Below are 24,305 nucleotides of genomic sequence, written 5' to 3' on the forward strand. Positions count from 1 at the left end.
TGGAAAGCTGGAGGGGACATTGTGACATTATTTTGGGTCAAAAGAAGAAAGAGACAACTCATAAAGGAGGAAGAAAAACGTGCACCAAAGTGTTCTCCAAGCTGGCCTGGTTTGATTTTCCAGAACACCTTTCGGTGTTTTGTCCATAACTTTTGACTCAGATGTCCAAATGAGCTGTTCTTTAATGATCTGGAAAGCTAACATAATGGCCTATAAATATGTCTCTAATAGCCATCTCCAGAGGAGGCTTCTAAAAGGGTCGAATTGCTGTCCAAAGTTAGAGTCAGATTTGTGTCCGAATTTTTACTGAAATTGTGTTGTGTTCTTCTTTATAGATTTCGGTTCTTTAGCTTGTAAAACTCATTATTTCAGTTTGATTCAAGTCATTTTATGTTTATTAAAGTGTTATTATATATAATCATGGTTGGCTAATCTTCTTCTTGGATCCAAATCAAGGATGATGGTGGTTGAGGTGAGTTCTTTAAGATATGAATGAATCTTAATGTCTATCTTTTCATTTTCTTCATGAATGTTTATTATTGCAAAGAAATTTTAGAAATCATTTAGGTAATGTTATAATCTTGAATTTTTATGCACAAACCTTAGTTTTGGTATAGAGATTGCTTGGTTCAATGTCTTACTTAATATGAAAATACTTGTTCATTCTTAAGCAATAATCAATCTTCATCTTTTTAAATTTCATTGTAATATCTTCCGATCTAATATCACCATCGTTGATATTAGGTTGAGTTATCTTATATATGTTGAAGGAATCACCAATACATCACCATTAAAATTGATTTGGACCAAGACTTACTTTTTCTTGTCATTTAAAATCTATTTACACTTTTTCATCTTTGAAAACAAATCCATCAATCATTTTCAACCAAGTTATTGTTAATTTAATTTCTCTTGAGTTTTGTTTTGTTACCTAGCTTAATTTCCAGATCTAGCTCTCTGTGGATATGACCTCGATCTTACCGAGTTAATTGCTACATCGCACACTCGTGCACTTGCGAGTTAAAACAAGCCGAACATAAAAAGCGGTCAAGCAATTTTGGCGCCGTTGCCGGGGAGCTAGCAAGCAAAGGTAACAAATTTCTATTTGATTATTGGAAAACAAAAAAAAAATACATAAAAATAAAAAATCAAATGGCTGGTTTTACCGCCTAAAAAAAATAAAATTTGACCTCAACTTTTCAGATATTGGACTGTGGACTGGACTATTAATTGTTGGATTTTTGTTGGTTCAACCATTTTTCTTTTATTGTCTATTCTAATTAGTTTATAATATTTATTGTTTATATTATAAGGCTGGTTTTACCGCCTCTTGTTTATTTTATTTTATTTTGTTGTTTATTGTTGTTATTTTTCTTATATTTATTGTCTGAAGTGCTTGGCTGGTACTACCGCCTTTTGTTTATTTTATTTTATTTTGTTGTTTATTGTTGTTATTTTTCTTATATTTATTGTCTGAAGTGCTTGGCCGGTATTACCGCCTTTTATTCATGCTTGTTATAATTATCTTTTAATGTTTATTGTTGTTACTATTGCTTATTAGTTAGAGAGTGAATTTCTTAATTTGTTGTATTTTTATTTTTGAGCTATTACTTTATCTTTTACGTTTCATTTACTTTTATTTGCAATCTTTTTTTTTCTTTTTCTTTTTCTTTTCCTTTCCTTTCGTATTCATATAATTGTTATATTATTGTTTTTTTTATCATGGCTAATGTTGAAGATGTAGAGGGTGAAGGGAGTGTTCAAGGTAATGGACCTCCACAATTCAATGATCAACCTAATTTTCGAACTCTTAGAGAGTATCTTCACCCGGCTAGACAAAGTACACCTTCGTGTATTATCTTACCTCTTAACCAACAAGCTTTCAATTTGAAACCGGGCATGATTCAACTTCTTCCCACATTTCACGGTATGGATTCTGAAAATCCATACATACACATTAAGGACTTTGAAGAGGTATGTAATACTTTTATTGATAGAACATGCACCGAGGAAACTATTCATCTTAAATTGTTCCCATTCTCTCTAAAGGATAAAGCCAAGCTTTGGCTAAACTCCTTGCGTCCTAGGTCTATAGGTACATGGAGAGAAATGCAAGCTGAATTTTTGAAAAAATACTTCCCCACTCATAGGACGGCAGCCTTACAACGTTAAATGATGAATTTTTCTTGTAGTCCAAATGAGTCATTTCACCAAGCTTGGGAAAGGTTCAAAGACTTGTTAAATGCATGCCCCCACCATGGTTTTGAGATGTGGAGGTTAGTGAGTTTCTTCTACGACTCTCTTACCGCAGATTTTAAAAAGCTAGTGTCAACCATGTGTAATGGTGAGTTTTATGACAAAGAACCAAGTGAAGCCTTTGATTTCTTTGATCAATTGGCTGAAAACACAAAGCAATGGGAGACTTCTCTCCCACTTCATGTTGAGTCTAGAAACACCATTTCTCATTCAAGTGGGAAGTTCCAATTGAAAGAGACTGATGACCTCAATGCTAGATTAGCCTCATTGGCTAGGAAAGTAGAGTCTCTTGAGATTAAAAAAGTGCATGTCATGAGTGAACAACAAGAGGAAAGTTGTGTTGTTTGTGAGAGCAAAGGGCATAGGACAACTGAGTGTCCTACCATTCCAGCCTTCAAGGAAGTGCTATATGGCCAAACTTCTGATTCAAGTAATGCTAGAAAGCCATTTTCAAACCAAGTAGGCAATCCCTACTCTGAGACCTACAATCCTGGATGGAGGAACCACCCAAATTTTGGATGGAGAAATGAGGGCCCTTCAGTACCTCAAACATTTCAACCTCCACCCCAACCATTTCATGCTCCCACACATAACACATACCAACCACCTCATAAGAGATCCCTAGAGGATACTCTTCAACAATTCATACAAACACAAGGAGGAATCAACAACCAAGCTTACAAATTTCAAGACCAGACCAATAGGACCTTAGATGACATTCGAAGTCAACTAACCAAGTTGACTCAATCACTAAGCATTCAAGAGAAGGGAAAGATCCCAGCTCAACCAATGCCAAATCCTAGAGGTCAGGTACACATGAGTGAATCCTCATCTAGTGAACCTTCAAACCATGAACAAGTCCAAGCCATCACTACCCTAAGAAGTGGAAAGATTGTTGACAAAGCTATAGGTTTTGGGATTCCTAGAAGTATTGTGGAGGAGGAATCTAGGGAAAGTGAAGAGGAAATCAAAACACAAGTGACAAATGAGAGCTTGAGTGACAAAGAAGGTGAGATAAATGAGAAAAAGATGAGTGAGAAAGGAGATGATTCAAGCAAAATTGGAGTCAAAGTGAGTGATTTAGAATTTGTTCCTAGAGCACCATTTCCACAAAGGTTAGGGAAACCTAAACATGATCTTATGAACTCAGAAATCTATGAATTGTTCAAACAAGTGAAAGTCAACATTCCACTCCTTGATGCAATTAAACAAGTCCCATCTTATGCAAAGTTCCTCAAGGACTTATGCACAGTCAAAAGGAGATTGAATGTGAAAGAAAGAGCCTTTCTAACTGAACATGCTAGTGCCATCATCCAGTTTAAGACCCCTCCCAAATACAAAGATCCTGGTTGTCCTACCATTTCATGCATTATTGGAAATCATAAGATAGACCAAGCTTTGTTGGATTTAGGAGCAAGTGTGAATTTGATACCCTACACTGTTTACGAACAATTAGGTTTAGGAGAAATCAAGCCTACTCGAATCACCCTTCAATTAGCTGATAGGTCAATCAAGATTCCCAGGGGTATTGTTGAGGATGTGTTGGTCCAAGTAGATAAATTCTACTTTCCTGTTGATTTTGTAGTGTTAGACACCGCACCAATTCAAGGTTCTAATGCTCCCATCCCAGTCATCTTAGGTAGACCTTTCCTAGCTACATCCAATGCTTTAATCAACTGTAGGAATGGGGTGATGAAATTGTCTTTTGGGAACATGACTGTGGAGATGAACATATTCAATGTCTCTAAACAAATTGGTGAACATGAGGACATTAGAGAGGTAGATTTGATCCAAACAGTTTGTCAAGAACACTTTGAGAGAGAGTGGATCAAGGATCCATTAGAGAGAACTTTAATTCATGATGAAAGATTTTATTCTTTGGAATGTGTTGATGAGGAAGTAAGAGAACTCGAGACTTATCTAGATCCAATGCCTCTTATGTCAATAGGTCAATGGACCCCATCGTTTGAGCCTTTGATTTCACCCCAAGTGAAAGCTGAGGCATCTCTTGTCCAACCTTATAAACCAGAAAGGAAGCCTTTACCGAGTGATCTTAAGTATGCATTTCTAGGGGAAGATGAATCATATCCTATTGTGATTTCATCAAAACTTAGCATAGAGCAGGAACAAGAACTTTTGAGAGTGGTGAGAAAACACAAAAAAGCAATTGGGTGGACTATTACTGACTTGAAAGGAATTAGCCCTCTTTTATGTACACATAGAATCTATCTTGAAGAAGAGGCTAAAACTGTGAGGCAAATGCAAAGACGATTGAACCCAAACATGAAGGAAGTAGTAAGATGTGAAGTGCTTAAGCTACTTGATGCGGGTATCATTTACCCCATTGCAAACTCAAAATGGGTTAGTCCAACCCAAGTTGTCCCAAAAAAATCTGGAGTCACGGTAGTGAAAAATGAAAATAATGAGCTAGTACCAACTAGAATCCAAACTGGATGGCGTATGTGCATTGATTATCGTAAGTTGAACATGGTGACTAGGAAGGACCATTTTCCACTTCCATTTTTAGACCAAGTGCTTGAAAGAGTAGCCGGAAGAGCTTTCTATTGTTTTCTTGATGGATACTCAGGTTACAACCAAATTGAGGTTTCTTTAGAAGACCAAGAAAAAACCACTTTCACTTGTCCTTTTGGTACCTATGCTTATAGAAGAATGCCTTTTGGCTTGTGTAATGCACCAGCCACTTTTCAAAGGTGTATGATGAGTATCTTTAGTGACATGGTGGAAAATTTTTTGGAAGTTTTCATGGATGATTTTTCAGTTTACGGGGATTCTTATGAGTTGTGTCTAATGCATTTAGAAAAAGTTCTTGAAAGGTGTGAAGAGAGCAATCTTGTACTCAATTGGGAGAAGTGTCATTTTATGGTGACACATGGCATTGTCTTAGGTCACATTGTCTCTTCAAAAGGGATAGAGGTAGATAAGTCAAAGGTTGAAGTCATTCAAAAATTACCTACCCCTAGGACTGTGAAAGATGTGAGATCCTTTTTAGGACACGCTGGTTTCTACCGAAGATTCATTCATTCTTTTAGTACCATTGCCAAACCATTGTGTAACTTGTTGTCACAAGATGTTCAATTTGATTGGACATCAAAATGTCAAGAAGCTTTTGAAAAGCTTAAAGGTTTGTTGACCACTTCACCAATCATGCAAGCTCCTGATTGGTCTTTACCATTTGAACTGATGTGTGATGCTAGTGATTTTGCGGTAGGGGCTGTTTTAGGACAAAGAAAAGATAAGAAGCCTCATGTCATTTATTATGCTAGCAAGACTTTGAATGATGCTCAATTGAATTACACTACAACTGAAAAAGAACTTTTAGCTGTAGTATTTGCATTGGACAAGTTTAGGTCTTATTTGGTTGGATCTCTTGTTATTGTTTTCACTGATCATGCAGCATTGAAATACTTGCTCACAAAACAAGACGCCAAGCCACGTTTGATTCGATGGATCCTCCTACTCCAAGAGTTTAACCTTGAAATTCGAGATAAAAAGGGAGTAGAGAATGTAGTGGCTGATCATTTGTCCCGTCTTTCAAGCTATGAGACCACAATTGATAAATCTCCAATAAATGAATTCTTTGCTGATGAAAATTTATTTTGTGCAGGTACTGTTTCCTACATTGGCTCTCCATGGTATGCTGACATAGCAAATTACCTAGCCACAAGTCAGATTCCTTCTCATTGGTCTAAACTTGACAAACAAAAATTCTTGCGCAACGTGCGTACCTTTTTTTGGGATGACCCCTACCTATTTAAATACTGCCCTGACCAAATTGTTAGGCGGTGCATCCCTGATCATGAAATTCCAAGTGTCATTAATTTTTGTCATGCATTAGCCTGTGGTGGGCATTTCTCTTCCAAGAAAACCACTGCCAAGATCTTGCAGTGTGGTTTTTATTGGCCCACCATGTTCAAAGATGTCCATGCCTTCTGTGTTGCATGTGACCGATGCCAACGACTAGGTAACCTTACTAGGCGTAACATGATGCCCCTAAACCCCATTCTTGTTTTGGAAATATTTGATTGTTGGGGGATTGATTTCATGGGACCTTTTCCAAGTTCATTTGGTTACCAATTCATCCTTGTAGCTGTTGATTATGTGTCTAAATGGGTGGAGGCCATTGCATCTCGAACTAATGACCATCGAGTTGTGGTCAAATTCTTGAAAGAAAACATTTTCTCTCGTTTTGGCATGCCCCGGGCTATGATTAGTGATGGGGGTAAGCATTTTTGTAACAAGCCTGTTGGGATTTTGATGAGAAAATATGGTGTAATTCACAAGGTCAGTACCCCCTATCATCCACAAACTAGTGGCCAAGCTGAGTTGGCAAATAGGGAGATCAAGAACATTCTAGAGAAAACAGTCAATCCAAACCGTAAAGATTGGTCCCTACGACTAGTTGATGCTTTGTGGGCATATCGCACTGCTTACAAGACCTCTTTAGGAATGTCTCCTTATAGGCTAGTTTATGGAAAGCCTTGTCATCTCCCTGTTGAGATTGAACACCGTGCATATTGGGCCATCCGGCAATTCAATGACAATGAAAATGAGGTTGGCAAAAATAGAAAGCTTCAATTGGATGAATTAGAGGAGCTGAGAAATGATGCATTTGAAAATGCAAAAATTTCAAAACATAAGATGAAAGCCTTGCATGATAAACATATTCTTAGAAAATCCTTTCATGTTGGTCAAAAGGTTCTCTTGTATAATTCACGATTACATCTTTTTCCTGGGAAGTTGAGGACAAAATGGATTGGTCCATTTGTGATTAAATCCATATCTGAGCATGGTGCATTTGAGGTAGAAAATCCTAAGAATGGAAATGTTTTCAAAGTAAATGGTCATCGATTGAAACCTTATCTTGAAAACTTTGTGGCTGAAGTTGAGACATTGGATCTTGAAGATCCAATACCATTGTAGTATCAGAAGTAATGAGTTTTTATTTTTATTTTTTTCATTTTTATTTTTATTTTTTTTCTCTTTCTTCCATCTCTTATATTTTCTTGTTCATGCATTAGGGACAATGCATTATTTTAAGTTGGGGGGTGTGAGGTTCTTTATTTAAAAAAAAAAAAAAAAAAAAAAAACATCAATGTTTTCTTTTAGTTGTGATATGCAGGTAAAAAAAAAATCAAGCAAGAAGTCAGCTCATGTCCAATTCAATCAGACATTCATCCTTGAGAACAAAAGGGGAGTAACAGTTTTCTAATCTTTATACTTTTCTTCTCTTTCTTTTTTATATTGAGGATAATGAAAAACTTAATTTTAGATATTTGATTATGTTGAATGCTTGAGATAACCATGCTTGTTAAAAAAAAAAAACTTGCATTCGTATGTGAATGAGACTTGTTTAAGATCAACATTACATTTTTGGATTCATTATTGTGTTGAACATTGCATGCTTTAATTTGGGATAGATAATATCTTATAAAGCAAGATATAGCATACTTTTTTCTTAAGATTATTGAAGTACATCTTTCCTTGTAAAAGTTGTGTGAGTTGTGTGATTATGCATGAAAGATGAGTGTGATGCTTTACTTGTGATCATCCCTTTTCATCTAGTCCTAAACAAGGTTTAAGTAAATAGAGTAATCATTATTACACAAATGTGTACAAAGTTCTATCTACTCCAATGTTTTGAGTTGCTCAGTAACTAGGGGTATTCATCACAAATGTTTATCTTTACGTCAAACGGCAGCTTGAAATATGAGTATGCAAAGCACTTTAAGTTTGTGACTTTGTGAGTAACCGGGTGCATTCATCACAAATGTTTGTATTCGCGTCAAAAGGGAAGTGACCACTTAAAGAAAAAAAAGAATGAATAATATCATAAAAAAAAAGAAAAGAAAAAGAAAAGAAAAAAAATATAGATACTTCTCTAGTTTGCTACCTTGTTTGTAGTAGTGAGAAGGGAAGATTACAAGTTGAGTTTTCGCGTGAATTAATTATGTTGGTTGCATGATAAATACGATTGAATTTGGAATTTTGTATGGATGTTTGATTTAGAGAATGTGAGTATGCTTATTTTTCTTTATTTGCTATTGTGTACACTAAGTTAAAGATACCAATGTTTGCATGATAGGTCCTTTAAGTGTGATGAGTCAAGCCTAATTATGTTATTATTATTCTTTTTATTTCAAAGGTTTTATGTTTTGTTTTGCTTGAGGACTAGCAAAATCTAAGTTGGGGGGTGTGATTGTGCATCAAAAGTATCATTAAGTCTCTTATTTTACATATGTATTTATTATTTTTATTTGGTTTTTTTATAATAATTGATGTGCTTTTTAGTAATGAAGTTTCTTTTAATGTCTCGATAGGTTTTTGGAGCTTAAATGAATTATTTCAGAAAATTCAACGTCGGAATTCGGAATAAAGAATTGAAGAGAAATTTAGTTGAAGATTGAAGCAAATCTTGGTTCAAATAAGTGCTCCAAATTTGCCCCAAAAATCAATTCTAGTCCAATTCTAGAAAAGAATATCATATGATCTATTTCAAGCCCAAACATGCCTTATGTTGTAAGCAAACTTCAACCATCAAACACTCAAGGTTTCAATGTCAATCTTAGCCCAAATAATAGGTACATTTGTATCCTTATTTGATGCTTAAATTCAGCCCCAAATCAGCCCCAAATCAGCCCCAAATCACCCTCCAAATCAGCCCAAACACAATCCATGATCCTACATGTTCACACAATAAATAACATTTGATTTATTTGGGTAATTCATCGATCCAAGAGGGCAAGCACATGGATGGAAAGCTGGAGGGGACATTGTGACATTATTTTGGGTCAAAAGAAGAAAGAGACAACTCATAAAGGAGGAAGAAAAACGTGCACCAAAGTGTTCTCCAAGCTGGCCTGGTTTGATTTTCCAGAACACCTTTCGGTGTTTTGTCCATAACTTTTGACTCAGATGTCCAAATGAGCTGTTCTTTAATGATCTGGAAAGCTAACATAATGGCCTATAAATATGTCTCTAATAGCCATCTCCAGAGGAGGCTTCTAAAAGGGTCGAATTGCTGTCCAAAGTTAGAGTCAGATTTGTGTCCGAATTTTTACTGAAATTGTGTTGTGTTCTTCTTTATAGATTTCGGTTCTTTAGCTTGTAAAACTCATTATTTCAGTTTGATTCAAGTCATTTTATGTTTATTAAAGTGTTATTATATATAATCATGGTTGGCTAATCTTCTTCTTGGATCCAAATCAAGGATGATGGTGGTTGAGGTGAGTTCTTTAAGATATGAATGAATCTTAATGTCTATCTTTTCATTTTCTTCATGAATGTTTATTATTGCAAAGAAATTTTAGAAATCATTTAGGTAATGTTATAATCTTGAATTTTTATGCACAAACCTTAGTTTTGGTATAGAGATTGCTTGGTTCAATGTCTTACTTAATATGAAAATACTTGTTCATTCTTAAGCAATAATCAATCTTCATCTTTTTAAATTTCATTGTAATATCTTCCGATCTAATATCACCATCGTTGATATTAGGTTGAGTTATCTTATATATGTTGAAGGAATCACCAATACATCACCATTAAAATTGATTTGGACCAAGACTTACTTTTTCTTGTCATTTAAAATCTATTTACACTTTTTCATCTTTGAAAACAAATCCATCAATCATTTTCAACCAAGTTATTGTTAATTTAATTTCTCTTGAGTTTTGTTTTGTTACCTAGCTTAATTTCCAGATCTAGCTCTCTGTGGATATGACCTCGATCTTACCGAGTTAATTGCTACATCGCACACTCGTGCACTTGCGAGTTAAAACAAGCCGAACATAAAAAGCGGTCAAGCATTACCCTTAAATTGTTTTGTCGTTGGATTTATTCTATGTTTTTTTTTCCCCGGCCATTGTGTAGAGCTATTACCCAAATAGGTGGTTTTTTTAAAAAATTTAAACCACGCTCCTAGTATAAAATATGGACCCGTGATATATGGCGGGGCCAATTCTAGGTATAAATTATATCTAATAATTTAATTTCTTAGAATAACACAATTTCTTGCAGAGGAAAGAGGGCATGAAGCCATGAAGTGGAGAGAGGGAGGGGGAGAGAGAGAGAGACTGCATTCGGAGGCAGAGGCATCCAATGAAACTGAAAAGATTTGAAAGGTTACCATCAAACGTCAAAATCAACTTTAATCATGAAAATATATTAGTCGTGGATTTTAATCATTTCATCCTTTTAATTATCAGCAAAAGATCCCAAACAGCTCTGTTACTCTGTACTTCTCTACTTGCGTGGCATCGCACCCACCGCAAAATAATCAACAAAAATACATTGATTACAAGCTGTTGCTTTTAAATTATTTTTTTATTTAAAAATATATAAAAATTAATTTTTAATTTTTTTATTGATAAATTATAATAATTTAAAAATATTTAAAAATTAACCTCAAATAAAAAAATTCAATTTTTTTTTGAATTTTCATACTTTCATATAAATATTTTATGTTATTGTCATGGTCGTGAGGTATTTTGGTATTTTTCATGATTTTAAACAAATTTAATGCTTAAAGTTATTGGAGCATGCTCGACACGCCCCAACATGTGAAGGGCGTCCGTGCTTTTCAGACGGCATGTGTAATGACATTCAATATATGTAATTGGGCTTCCGCTGTCTCCTTGGATGTGCCGCCGTGTCCTTTTCTATCTGAAGTGGCGTGTGATAGCTTACAGTGGTTAGACTCCGATAGTCGTTTGATTTCTCACCTTTTTTTTTCTCTTTTGATATGTAATGTACATCATTGTTTTATTTGTTTTTTACTTTTAAATTCTAATCTTTATTTTATTAATTTGTTATTTCATTCCCTTTTCATTTATAGAATTTTTTATTCTTTTCAATTTAGTCTTTCAATTGCAATTTCTCATATGTTTGATTTTTTATTTTGATCATTATTTTTTAAAATTTTTATTTTTTTCATTAGCACTTTTATTGAAGTTTTTTTTATTTTTTTTAGTTTGACCTTCATTCTTTTTATTTTTTTTCTTTTATTAAATCTGTTTAAACACTCAAATTGAAAAAAATTTCCCTTTAATTAATTTTTTTTCTCACCCTCGTTGTTTTTATTGTTTTTTGTAATTTGTTTTTTCCTAATTTAACATTTAATTTGTTGGAAACTCAGCTCTGTACGATCGTATTATTCTGTATTAGTTTTTTTTAATACTAGTTTTGTGATTATCTTCAAGTTTTTTCTATGGGTTTATCCCGATTTAATGGTCTAAGTCGTGATTTTTGAATATTTTTTTAATTGTTGTATTTCTATTTTATTTTTAAGGTATTATTCCAATTTATTTATAATTTTTTTATACAAATGAAGTTTATTTTTTAAAAAATAAAAAATATTTATTTTTAAAATTATATTGCTAATACATTCGATCTTGCATGATATTTCTTATGGCATGGATTTATTGAATTAGTTTCATTTATGTTTATTTTTTTAGTTATGAATTTTTAGGGTGTGTACTTATCTTTTATTTATTTAAATAAATATATTTAATAAATATAATTGGATCTATATCTCATTTTATATTATAAAATATCTTAAAATTACTTGCATAGACCTTTTAATTTATATTTTAATATTTTTATATAAAACATATACCAATATATTTAATCCTCAACAAAATACAGGTTAAAAGGCTAGATAAAGCCCATGTTACGTAGATATACAAAGAAGTGATGGGTTTTTGTCTAGATGAATAACGGTAGCTTTGTTTTTGTTTTTAATTATTTTATATCCCTCCATGTCATGCAAATAAGAAGGAGATATAATAATTTTAGTTATGATTTAAAAATAATGAAGTTTAAAAAATACATATATTTGATTAAAATTATTATAAGATGAATTTTTACATGAAAAATAAATAAATAATATTTTTTTATAAAATAAAAAGTAAATTATTTTAGTTTTTACAAAACTAAAGTTTTTTTAAAAAAATCTATGGAGGGTTTAGTATTTTATATAAAAAGCTATTTAACTAACAATTTTTATTTTTATTAATTATTATAAAAAAAACAGAAACTATCTTAATACGAAAAATCTTTTAATCATTAAGTGGCAATATTTTTACAACACTGTGTACCAATCCATGTCTTTAGCTGGGCTAGTTGAATTCAACTGATTGGACTAGGTTTTGACTGATTTGATTGCTTTCACTATTGTATGTCAAGTACAGCGAAATATGACATTTTTAAAATTTTTTTATTTAAAAATATATTAAAATAATTAATAAATTGTATCAAAATAATAATAAAATTATTAATTTATTATATTTTTAAATGAAATACCCTTTTAAAACATATTTAAAAACAAAATTTACTGTATTTCGAAACATTTGATATTGTGGTTTAATATGTTTTTAAAAATAATTTTTACTTAAAAATATATTAAAATATTATTTATTTTAATATTATTATATTAAAATTATATTAAATTCATATTTTTTCAAAAAAAATATATTTTAAAAAAGCATTCACCTCACAGGTCATTAAACCATGTCAAGTTTTTTTTTTCTGTCTAAAATGACGTCATTAAATTACAAGTTAACTTAATATATCTATGACTTGGGTCTTGTCGGTCTGATAACTATGACGTCATTATATTAAAATTATCTTAAATTCAGGCGAAAGCATATTTATTATAGTTAGTAGAAAAAAAAAAAAAAAGAAGTCAATTCAAAGAATGTCAGCTGTAACTGTCGTTTATTACACAAGACACCACAGACCATGTTCTTTTCACGTGGGGTTGTCATGTCGCCCAGGGACCAAAGATTCTCCATTTCTTGTGTACAAGTAATTTGTCTTGGTTACTGATTATCAGAAAAAGTATTTTTAGTTTAAAAAAATATTTAAAAAAAAATATTTTTTAATTTTTAACACTCATCCATTAAAATAACAATAAAAATATTAATTCCCTTTTTTGTCTTTTAAAATGGGTTTTCTTTTGCCTTTTGGTTGTCAGTTTGTCTTTCTCTTCCTCATCAGTATGGACACCCATTTTAGTAAAAGCGCCAAATTTTTTCTTCAACTGGTGATTGTTCTCAATATGGAATACACCCAACGAGCCTGCACTCTAGAAAAAGTTCAGATTTCTTTGGATGCTTCATGAGAAATTTTGGTTCTTGATTCTTCTTAGTTCTTAAGCATGCTTGATTAGTAGAAAGGAAATTGCAGGGAAAGAAAGTTCTGTAGCAAAAGTAGGCTATATAGTGACTAATGGTATGTATATTCAGATACTTCTTTTCAGCTAGCTTTCATGGTGGAAAAAGTAAAAAAATGGGAAATGCAAGGTGATGACGTGCTTTTTAGAAATGATGCATGTAGAGGAGTTTTACTTTGGAAAGTTGTGGTTTTGAAGCCCAAGAAGCAAAAGAAAGGAGTGAAGGACAGTAGAAGGTAGAAGCATGCCAACAGTTTGGTTCTCTTTGAAGAGATCTCTACATTGCAAATCAGAGCCATCAGAAGTTCACGACCCAAAATCGACAAAGCATATGAGTACAATCTTGACGAGAAAAGCAGGAAGGTCTGGGTGTTCAAGGTCCATAGCAAATCTCAAAGATGTCATACATGGAAGCAAAAGGCACATGGAGAAGCCACCAAGTTGTAGTCCAAGATCCATTGGAAGCAGTGACTTTCTTAACCCATTAACCCATGAAGTTATTTTAAGTAACTCAAGGTGTGAGCTCAAAATCACAGGTTTTGGCGGGTTCCAAGAAGGGGTTGGTAGTGGTGTTATTAGTCATGGTAACAGCCATAATGGTGCTAGTGGTGGTAGTAACGGCGCTGTTAGTTCAACTTTTGTTGGTACTTTAAGGCAAGGAACCCCAGGACCTGGAGGACATCCTACAATGCACTATTTCAACCCTTCAATTAGGAACACAGCTACTCCTCCAAGAAAGTCTCATTTTCTTTTATCAGACAGAGAAGGGCCTGGATTTGGAGGTTCTGGTATATTTGGTGCTGGTGGACATTCAAGCAGTAGGGTCTCTCTTGAGACAAAGTTTAATGGTTCTTCTACACTCACTTGCCATAAATGTGGAGAGCAGTTTAACAAATGGGAAGCTGCTGAAAATCATCATCTCTCCAAGCATGCTGGTAAGAAACTCCAAATTGAAATTATTTGTTAATCTATACATCTTCCATATAACTTCTCAATCCCTTTTTGTGTGTATTTTTTAGTATAAAAAAAAATCTGAGGTTTGCTTTTGTCCCTTCATTGTTCTCATATCCTCACAGTAGCAGCCACACATTTTATTCTGAACTCAGATTTGAGTGAGAACCTTCTCCCTTTCTACTTTTGAGATCATTGACTGCTCTAGATAGTGGTCAAGGTTTTTTCAAGACAAGATTACGCTGCAGGCTTTGCGGCAATTGAATTGAGTTTTCCATTTACCTTGCTGTTAATCCGAACCAGATTCTTAACCGGCATCAAATTGTTCTTTATAGTTCAAAATCTAAATTTTATAATTTATTAGATGCTCCGCAACAAGCCATTCCTTTTATCCTGCTAGATCCTCTTCTGAAACCTCCAAATTTTAGTGAAGCTGAAGAGAGGCGTAGTAATTGGTTGGTTTTGATCACTTTTAGCTTTATATACTTGTACACGAAACAATTTAAACTGGTATTTCATTTTGATGGTGGTCTCTCCAACTCCAAGTCAATTAATTTTAAGTGGTTTGCTGTTCTTGAGATTTCAGAGCAGCTTTCCTTATCAGCAGCTCATTATATTTCTCCTTTTGACAGTCACCGAACTTGTGGAAGGTGACTCATCACGAAAAATTGTTGAAATCATATGCCGAACGAGCTGGTTAAAGAGTGAAAACCATTGTGGTCGAATTGAAAGAGTGCTGAAGGTTCACAGCATGCAAAAAACTCTAGCACGATTTGAAGAATATAGAGAGATGGTGAAAATTAAGGCCAGCAAGCTCCCAAAGAAGCACCCTCGGTGCATAGCTGATGGGAATGAGCTTTTGAGGTTTTATGGCACGACTGTTGCATGTTCTCTTGGCGTAAATGGTTCCTCAAGTCTGTGTGTTTCTGAGAAATGCTGTGTTTGTCGAATTATTCGAAATGGGTTTTCAGTCAAGAAGGAGCTTAAAGGTGGAGTAGGTGTGTTCACAACTTCAACCAGTGGACGAGCTTTTGAGTGTATTGAAATATTTGAAGATGATCCATGTATAAGGAAAGCTTTGATAGTATGCAGAGTGATTGCTGGCAGGGTCCATAGGCCTTTGGAGAATATACAAGAAATATCTAGCCAAACGGGATTTGATTCTTTGGCAGGGAAGGTTGGTCTCTATTCAAATATTGAGGAGCTTTATCTGCTCAACCCTAAAGCTCTGCTTCCTTGCTTTGTGGTAATCTGCAAATCCTGAAAAAAAGAAAAAGGAAAATGCTTCCATTACATTATGAAGATATGTGAATCCCTTTTACACCTTTGTTTAGAGGAGTTTTTCTTGAATCTTATGTCTGAAGAATTATGATTCTTCTTTCAAGGTTACCGTCCCTTGTCAGTATATCAAATTTTGTGTTTCTTAGTTTAGTTGTATCTGCCCCTCAACACATTTGCATATCTCATGCTGCTGTATTTCTTCTTCTTCATTTAGGTTTTTGTGTTTTAATGAAAAAATGAATGAAAATGTTTATGCTACCTTGTCCATGATTGGAGTTTTAACATTCAACAAAGTTTTACTCTAGTTACTTGCTGGTTAGTAGGTAGTGACAGATTCAAGATCTGGGACACATTTATTAAGAAATAAAGTAGTATAAATGAGGACCCCGGTTACTTTGAAAACACATCTTAACATTGAACTGTATGGGTGAATTTAAGATCGAACACTTCCAAGTAATACAGGAATTTAGGAAAAAATTCTGTCTGATAATTCAATAATGAACATTTGAATTCTGTATTATAACATCAGGTAGCCCCAAATGAAAAGGTTACACATAATTTATGAGCTTGCAGGTAAATTTGAAATGTACTTGAAGTTGCAGACTTTTCCTTGATTTATATGCTAGCGCATTAATATTTGAAAACTTCGAAGTCTTGCACACATGCATCAAAATCTCTAGACACAATAAATCCAGTTGTTTATGTTGTTTTATTAAGCGATGCCTCACTTGAAAACAAAGTAAAAGAATAATCAAATAAATCATGCTCAGACTCCATTTTATATATTCACAGGGAGGATCACGGACCCATCTTTCCTCAGCAGAAATTAGTGAGCTTATGGATAGAAAATGTGATGTGAAGATGTGCATTCTTACAAGAATGACAAATTTTGTTGTCCATTAGCATTACTCGGTACAAAAACTGCATGTGGTCCTTGTTGGAGGGCTGTGCTTGAAACAAAGGCTGGGGCAAAACCAGCAGACAAAAATCTAGAATGATTACTGTACAGTTAGATTTATTTTGTCTCTTATATTCACATCCCAATATGAATTTGTGCTGTAAATTTTTTGATCAGGTTACTCTTTTCTTCTGGAGTTTCTCGTAGATCCTCATGGTGAAAAAGCAGCTAATGTTCAAGGTGAGGTTAGGGCCCCATTTATCTCTTATTTTAAAAATGGTAACTTTCCAGTTGCATTTATAAGGTATACTCATTTCATTTCCTTGCTGCAACATTTGTTAAGCTATAAATGCTGGCACATGCACCTCATAAATGTACCCCAACCGATGCCGCACATCTTTGAAATTATGATTCCAGAAAAATGAATGGAATTCAGTTTTCAGTCTTAAATATTTGCGGGGGGAGTAGTTTGAGATCAGATGAACACAAATTAAAGATATTTAATGCAGTTGATGTGGCCCCTGTGATTTGGACTCCTCGTTTGGTGGGATTCCACCTGCTGAGCTATGTTCAGATTAGGGGTTGCTACTACGTCGATATCGGCCTGGTGATTTGATTATAGCAGATTTTTTTTTATTCTTATATTCAAATCTAATAGCTGTACTAACATCGGGCATTTTACCATGCCGATATTCTAAACTCACCCTCAGATTAGGTCATTCTCTTGTAGAAAACAATGGCAGTATCGGCAAAATACCAATGGCAATCGAACCATTTTATTTGAATTTAGTGGCTTTTTTTCATCATTCATTCAAACCAGTGGTTTCACTTGTAGACTCATCCAGAAATAATAATGGGTATGGTAGCACTGTTACAAATAACAACAAAGAATCAAAGTGAAAAGACAGCCCAGAATAAGTTGAAAGAAGGATTCTGATGGAATAATTGAAGTGTTATTCTGAACAGATTCCTGCTGTGTTCATATCTGTATATATTTTTTTGTCCCTCTTATCTTCTGCTTCCTGCTGTTAAGTGTCTAAATGGCCATGTCCTAGCATGTGCACACTTGGTTGACAAGGATGCATGTCCTTCCCCTAAAAAATCATACGAGGCTTTAATGGTCCAGACATTGGACCAAAACAACTCTGCAACCTCATTGAGCTTTTCATGGGTCAATGTGGCTATAATGGATAGGATACAACTGAAATATGGTCCCACACTCCTGCTGATTAATGCATAGTAACAAGATCGATGTAGCAAGCAGCAAGGCAATGAAATTAAAAGCTGTTATGTTGAGAAAGTTGGTTTTAAACGGATCTGTATCCCTTTGATTTAATCCATGTTGCCATTATCTTTCATGACGTTGGCTGTTTGCTATTTCCTATGATATTCTCGTAGTTCTTGCAAAATCTTATAGTTGTTGAACTGCATTAAATCAGTGTATGCTGATTGTTGCGGTACCGTCCGGAATAAATGTTCACTTAGCTGCTTTATAACATGCATTTTATTACCATTCAATTGCGGAGCATCTCTAGTTTGATTACAAACTAGAGTTTGTTCTGCCAGCTGATATGGTATTTAGGTGCCCACAATCTGTGCCTTTAGATCAGTTTATGTTGGGCTTCTTTCGGCAATCGGATTCACGTCCTGTCAGCATTTATAATAGCAATGAATTTTCAGAATTAGCAATGTAGGGCTTTGGAAAACAACATGTACCTAACGATCAATAGTTGTGGTCATTCTTCATTTATTTCTGTTTGGCACTTCTGCCTGTCTCAATGAACTGTTACAAAGCCAGTCTTAAGCTATGAGAAATAAAGGGGTTGCGTTAAAATTACACAAACTACAATACTATAGCTATAGGCTATGAATATCAACACTTAATTTCCAGTGAGAATTATACCAGAGATTAGTCTTGTGGAGATGGTAAATGTGATCAGCAATATCAATGACATTTGCTTTTAACCTGCGGTAGAAAGCCTTGATCCAGGCAACAGGTGATAGTTTCACTTATAATATCTTTAATGCTATGCTTGTACTTAAACCCCATGTCTCTGAGCTTCTTTGAAGAAATCTCTGGAGAAATTGAACCTTCTTTTTCCGCTAACCTGAAGATGTAAAGAAAATGTTTCAAGTAGCAAAAGTCCTATATGAATTGTTATCCAACTTTACACATCCTAAGAAAAAACTTACCTCTGGACGTTTGAGCATGGATACTCTTCTACTAGATGATTAATCAATTGAGACAGTACACAACTGTGGGCACAGCATATGTATCGACCTTCTGCTCTAGTCTGCTCCATTAGAAATATATGTGCATCACATATATCGTCAATGTGAACCAATGCAATTGAACCCATTCTAGCATTAACAGCTGATAGTATTGAAAATAACTTGGTGTCACCTGTAGAAGTAGCAAAAATTATAAGTTACTAGATGTTCTTTATATATGCACAACTCATTCATGTAAATCATTGTTTTACAAGTGGATGTCACCTACTTGAATGGTTATTTGGCCTGAAATACTATGAAGATCCGAGTGTTAAAATTGTCATGGAATTGGTGAAGTCGTTGATAAAAAGTTCGGAAATGAATTTTTGAATTGTTGAATGATGTATGCAGACTAAGTTTATTTACTGTATGCATCAAGTAAGATTGGCTACGACCTTGCATGGTAGAATTGAATTCCCAGGTATCAATAAGTGAATTTTGCTAGCAAATTACCTGTTATTGGAGATAGGAGTACTCGAATGCTTGATGGGACACTTGAAGTTAGGAACGCACCAGCAACAGTAGTAGTTATTACTGAAATGAGATCGATACCATTATCCTTTGCATATTTGAATGCTGCTTCCTCCGTTAGACGCTTGGAGAGTACATAAATCTGTGAAAGCCAAAATATCTTTCAATCTAGGAAAGTGAATTAACTTTTTTCTTGATGTTGTTTAGAATTACAAGTAGAAGCTTTACCCATCCAGGTGGTTTTGTATTCCAGACATGATCAATGGGATTCTGGCAAGTTTCATCAACTACTTGTCTCCATTTACCAGCTCCGTCTTTAGCAGTAAGAGTACTAATGGAGGATGTGAAGACAACTCTTTTCACAGTATTGGATTTGGAGCAAGATGTGAGAAGGTTCAGCGTTCCTTCAATCGCAGGGTCGATAATATTACGCTGAACATAATTTTCTTCAAGTTTGCGAAGAATGAAGAAACAAAGAGTAAGCCTACCCTTTCATGTACGTAATCACACTGATTAAAGAACTTTATATTCTTCAGTTCCAGTTAAAGAGGTGCTTGAGGGCATTACCATTGTCTTCATTTCCAGCAACGTAGAATTCCATTGAAGCTGCAACATGAAATACACCATCACAGCCCCTGACTGCCTCATCAAAGCTGCCTTCTTCTCGCAGGTCAGCTTTGAATAATCTCAACCGGTCAGCACCCCTCCACGATGATAAAAGATCCAACGACTTGGCTGAAAATTTAGGTGCCATTTTTTTTTTCCAATTAGATGCTGGCAAAATAGCATAATAAACATGTTCGTTTCGTGAACTTGATTAATTCAGGGTGCATGAAATCTCATTTTATTTTCTCTTAATTATGCAATGTACATTTTGTGGGAGACACTCATAAAAGATGAGCATGACCTCTGCTAATTTTATTTTAATTAAAAAAGAACTGAGAAGATGGTGTTTTTACTGTGTATCTTTTTCCATTATAGTGATGGTTTTTATTTTTCAGAACAAATCCACTAAATTTGATTTATTAGAGATTGAGCTTGATGATTTATTATGGTTTGATTTTTATGTGGTTATCAAGTCTTATGATCCTTGTTGCGGGTTTAGTATGTTAAACCTTTGATTCAGTTTTTTTTTTTTAGTTTAATCTTTCGTTGATTAAGAATTAACTTTCATAATTTATTTTGATTTACTTTCTATTAGGTTATCATAGTTTCATTACCTAGATCACGAGTTTTATAGATTAACTTAGGATAACTCAGATTGATTTATTGTATTCTTTTTTTATATTTATATATCTTTCAATTTTATTTTTCAACAATAGGTTAATTGAGAATTGTGTTTTATAATTTTTTTTATATGAGGTTATTAAAGTTTTATGACCCAAGTTGTTTTTTTTTTTTTTTTGCTTACTATGAGATTATCCTAATCTCATATTCCAGATTATGAGTTTGGTGGTTTAACCGGGTTGATTCAGATTTTTTTTTCATTTTAATTAATTATTTTTAATTTTATCACTTACCATGATTTTAATTATACACACACTCACCTCTTCCCTCTCCTTTACGTTGTTAAAGGCTCATTCTAAAATAAGCCTAATAAATCAATGTTCCATTATCAATGAAATTTACTCTATATTCTCGTGAAGATAGGCATCTCAAAACCATGTAATATATAGTATTTTCTTTTTCTTCACCGGGAAAATTCTTTTTTTATCAGATCACATCCCGCTAACAATTATATTTTATGGTGGAAAAATATTAAAAACATGTATATTTTTATTTTGTAAATTACAATTCTATAAAAGTGCCATTATATACAATTTATAATTAATTAATCATATCCTACTAATAGACAAGACATTTCTAATTTAATGAAAAAAAATATTTTTAGAGAGATCATGTTATAAGTATTGGTTAATAGAGCTTTTAATTTATTTTTTATTAAGTCATCCTAGTCTCATGACTTAGATTGTAGATTTAACAAGTTAACATTGATTGATTTAGATTATTTTGTTTTTTTTTTATTTTTTAATTTCATCATTTAACATTGTGATTGAGTTTTATAATTTGTTTTGATTTGTTTTTTATAAAGTTATCATGATTTCATGATTTATGTTGTGAATTTGACAAATTAACTTGAATCGATTTAATAAATTATCATCTTAATATATTTTTTTAAAATATCATCTTGAATTTTATACTAATCAAACAATACTTTTATTAATTGTCTGGGCTGCTTTTAGATATGTTAAGTTGACCCTGTTATATGGTATCAAACCTTGTATGATTTAATTGTTTTCAAATAGAAAAAATATTAGTAGTGCATGAATGTTTTTTTGCCATTGACTGTTTTTTTTTTTCTTTTCTGCGTAACAATAAGTTTTTTCTTTCTATTTTTTCATTTTTTTTAGGAATGGGATTTATAGTTTGCCTAAGTGATTTATTACGAGTTTTTGATATATCAGAAACATCTTGACTTCGGATTGATGCTAAATTTGCAAAAATTATTTTGGATTTTTCTTTTGATATATGATTGGACACAAAGGGATTGAAATTGAGTATGAGTCAAGTAACAAACCCTTTTCTATAATAAAAAGAAAACCAGGCACAAAAATTGAAAAAAGACAAGAAAAAAAAAAGAAAAAAATTGATCGTTGAGACACTTAGAGATGCAATTAACAAAGACTGATGAAATTTGTTTCTTTTTCTTAAACTAGTTCTTAATGATGTGCATTTTCATCCTCAAGAATGAGCTCACCAGGTGTCCATGGTGATGCAAGCTCTTAAACAAACTAGAGCAAATTATAACTTAATACTTGTAGTTTAACAAAACTAATTGATTAATCCTTATTGTTTTATGAACTATATATCAAATGCCTATGTTTTTAAATTTTGTTTACAATTTAGTCCTTTTCTCAGTTTCCTGTTCTTTCTTTATTTCTTTAAAATAGAATAAAGAGAAGAGAGTTAGGTGAAATGGGGAAATTTGACTGCTAAAAAAACAATTTTTAGAACAATAAAGTAGTTATTATGAACTCGGGGATGATCAACATCAAGCTACTAGGACTAAATAGTTAGTATTGATAAACTACAGGGACTGACTTATGATTAACTCAACAAACTATCTCACACCTTCTAGTTCTCTCTTCCCTATTCTAGTTTTCACCATTTTCATCGTTCCCTTTGAAAACTCCGATATTGAAAATCATTCGTATTTCTTTTATGTTTTCAAGACCAGAGATCAAATATTAATCCATAAAAAAAGGGGGAAAATCAAATAAATGAAGATCATACACAGCATGAGCATAAAAGAAGTAAAGGGGGAGGAGTTCACGAAACAGACCGAGATCACGTAGGGTGGCATGAACCATGTAGCCTCTTTGAAGAAGAAGCTTCACTAGCCAAGACCCTATATAGCCATTTGCACCTGTAACACAGTATGTAGGAAGAGCTCCCTCTGTATTCTTCTCTTCCTCCATTTCCTTGACTCCACTCTTGGCTAGCTTCAGTATCCAAGCCAGCCTCTCTTGCTGGGTTGCTTTGATTTGCGTGTGCAATGTTTATTATATCAATGAGACAATAAAACAACTGTACAGCTCTTCAATTTGTATTATTTAATTAAAACAACTTTATTTATTTATGTATTTATCTTGGAAAGCCCACCTTTTTTTATAGTAAACTATTGAATTCAAACAAAAAATAAATAATTATTTTTATTTTGTAATGGATGGGAAATGAAGCACTGTCGGTGAGATGCAACGATTGCCTCTTTTACTATTCACATGCTGCCCATCGTACATTTCAACTGTAACTAGTTTAAATTTTGTTTTTAAAAATTTAATTTGTTTTAAAAATAAATTATTTTTTTATATTTTATATTTTAATATGTTAATGTTAGAAATAATTTTTTTAAATTAAAAAAATTTATTTTAATATATTTCTAAACAAAAAATATTTTAAACCTTCACTATAATCTGAATAGTTGTCTTTTAAATTTTTTTATTTAAAAATATATTAAAATAATATATTTTTTATTTTTGAAAAACATAAAAATTAACAGCTACTAAACCTGAATAATTAAGAATCAGTAAATATAATGCAAAGATTTCATTTCAGGATTGGAAATGAAAGTCTCCAAGTTCAAGTGGTCAGTTATCATCCTTCAATCAAAGGCTTTTATGGCTGTAGTTGACAAGTCTGGAACATCTCCTTGATTCGAAGGATCAATCATATAAACTTGTGCACGCAATCATACTTTCAAATACGTTAGGGACTTTGGCGGCTGTAAATACTAGTCAATAATCAAAGGTCTTTTCCCAGGGCTGCTTTCATTTGCTAGCTCTTGTTTGAACTTTGCCGCTGAATTTTCAAAGGACAAACAGGGAGAAGGATGAAGAGAAAGAAACTTAAGGCTGTGTTTGTTTTTTTGCTATTTAGTTTTTAGAAAATCACTTCTCAAACTTTTGATTGCTATATATATTTTGTTTTGAATATTTGTTTTTCAATTTCATTCCTTATAGAATTTAATTTTTATATTAATTTTGATCTTTATTTTTATAATTATTATTTGCTTTTCCCTTATTATTTTCTAATTGAAAATTTTTATCTATCAAATTTGATCCTCATTCTTTTGATTGTTACTTATTTTATTTGAAATAATTTATGAAATGTTAATTATTATTATTTTAATTTCTTTATCTTTTATTTTTTTTATTTTTTAAATTTAATCTCTTTTATTTTGATTATTATTTATTTTATTTGAGATAATTTATGAAATTATATTTTTTTTCAATTTCATTCCCATTCAACTTTTTAATTTGTAAAATTTATTCCTCATTATTTTAATAAATTTGAAAAAAATAAAACATTAATAAGTTATTTTTCAGCTTATTTTCCATAACATAACCAAACACTAGAAAGTGTTTTCCAACTTATTTTTCATTACACTACCAAACATTAAAAAATAATTTATTTTTCAAAAAAAAC

At 32.8% G+C, this 24,305-nt stretch overlaps 2 protein-coding genes across 13 annotated transcripts; one reads left to right on the forward strand and one right to left on the reverse strand.

The window, feature by feature from the left end:
- The first annotated feature begins 13,254 nt into the window (after positions 1-13,254).
- Positions 13,255-20,277, forward strand: LOC133681109 (uncharacterized). Of its 12 annotated transcripts, none has more exons than XR_009836423.1 (5): positions 13,255-14,382; positions 15,031-15,644; positions 16,755-16,817; positions 19,573-19,815; positions 19,905-20,277. XR_009836423.1 is itself a non-coding variant. In XM_062104215.1 (4 exons), the coding sequence occupies exons 1-3, from the start codon at positions 13,692-13,694 to the stop codon at positions 16,782-16,784; spliced, it is 1,335 nt and encodes a 444-aa protein (XP_061960199.1). In that variant the 5' UTR covers positions 13,255-13,691; the 3' UTR covers positions 16,785-16,822; positions 19,573-20,277. The 12 variants fall into 12 exon arrangements, 8 of the variants coding, with proteins under 8 accessions (XP_061960199.1, XP_061960198.1, XP_061960202.1 ...); XR_009836425.1 differs by having other exon boundaries at positions 19,990-20,277; XR_009836424.1 differs by having other exon boundaries at positions 19,573-19,797.
- LOC133681111 (putative anthocyanidin reductase) lies at positions 18,295-22,870 on the reverse strand. The gene is made up of 6 exons (XM_062104219.1): positions 22,663-22,870; positions 19,887-20,054; positions 19,548-19,765; positions 19,302-19,461; positions 18,771-18,981; positions 18,295-18,685 (listed from the first exon to the last, which is right to left on the reverse strand). Exons 1-6 carry the CDS (start codon positions 22,796-22,798, stop codon positions 18,523-18,525), a joined length of 1,056 nt encoding a protein of 351 aa, XP_061960203.1. The 5' UTR covers positions 22,799-22,870; the 3' UTR covers positions 18,295-18,522.
- Between the last annotated feature and the right edge of the window lie 1,435 nt (positions 22,871-24,305).

Source organism: Populus nigra, chromosome 1 (assembly GCF_951802175.1).
Source record: "Populus nigra chromosome 1, ddPopNigr1.1, whole genome shotgun sequence".
NCBI classification, from domain to species: domain Eukaryota; kingdom Viridiplantae; phylum Streptophyta; class Magnoliopsida; order Malpighiales; family Salicaceae; genus Populus; species Populus nigra.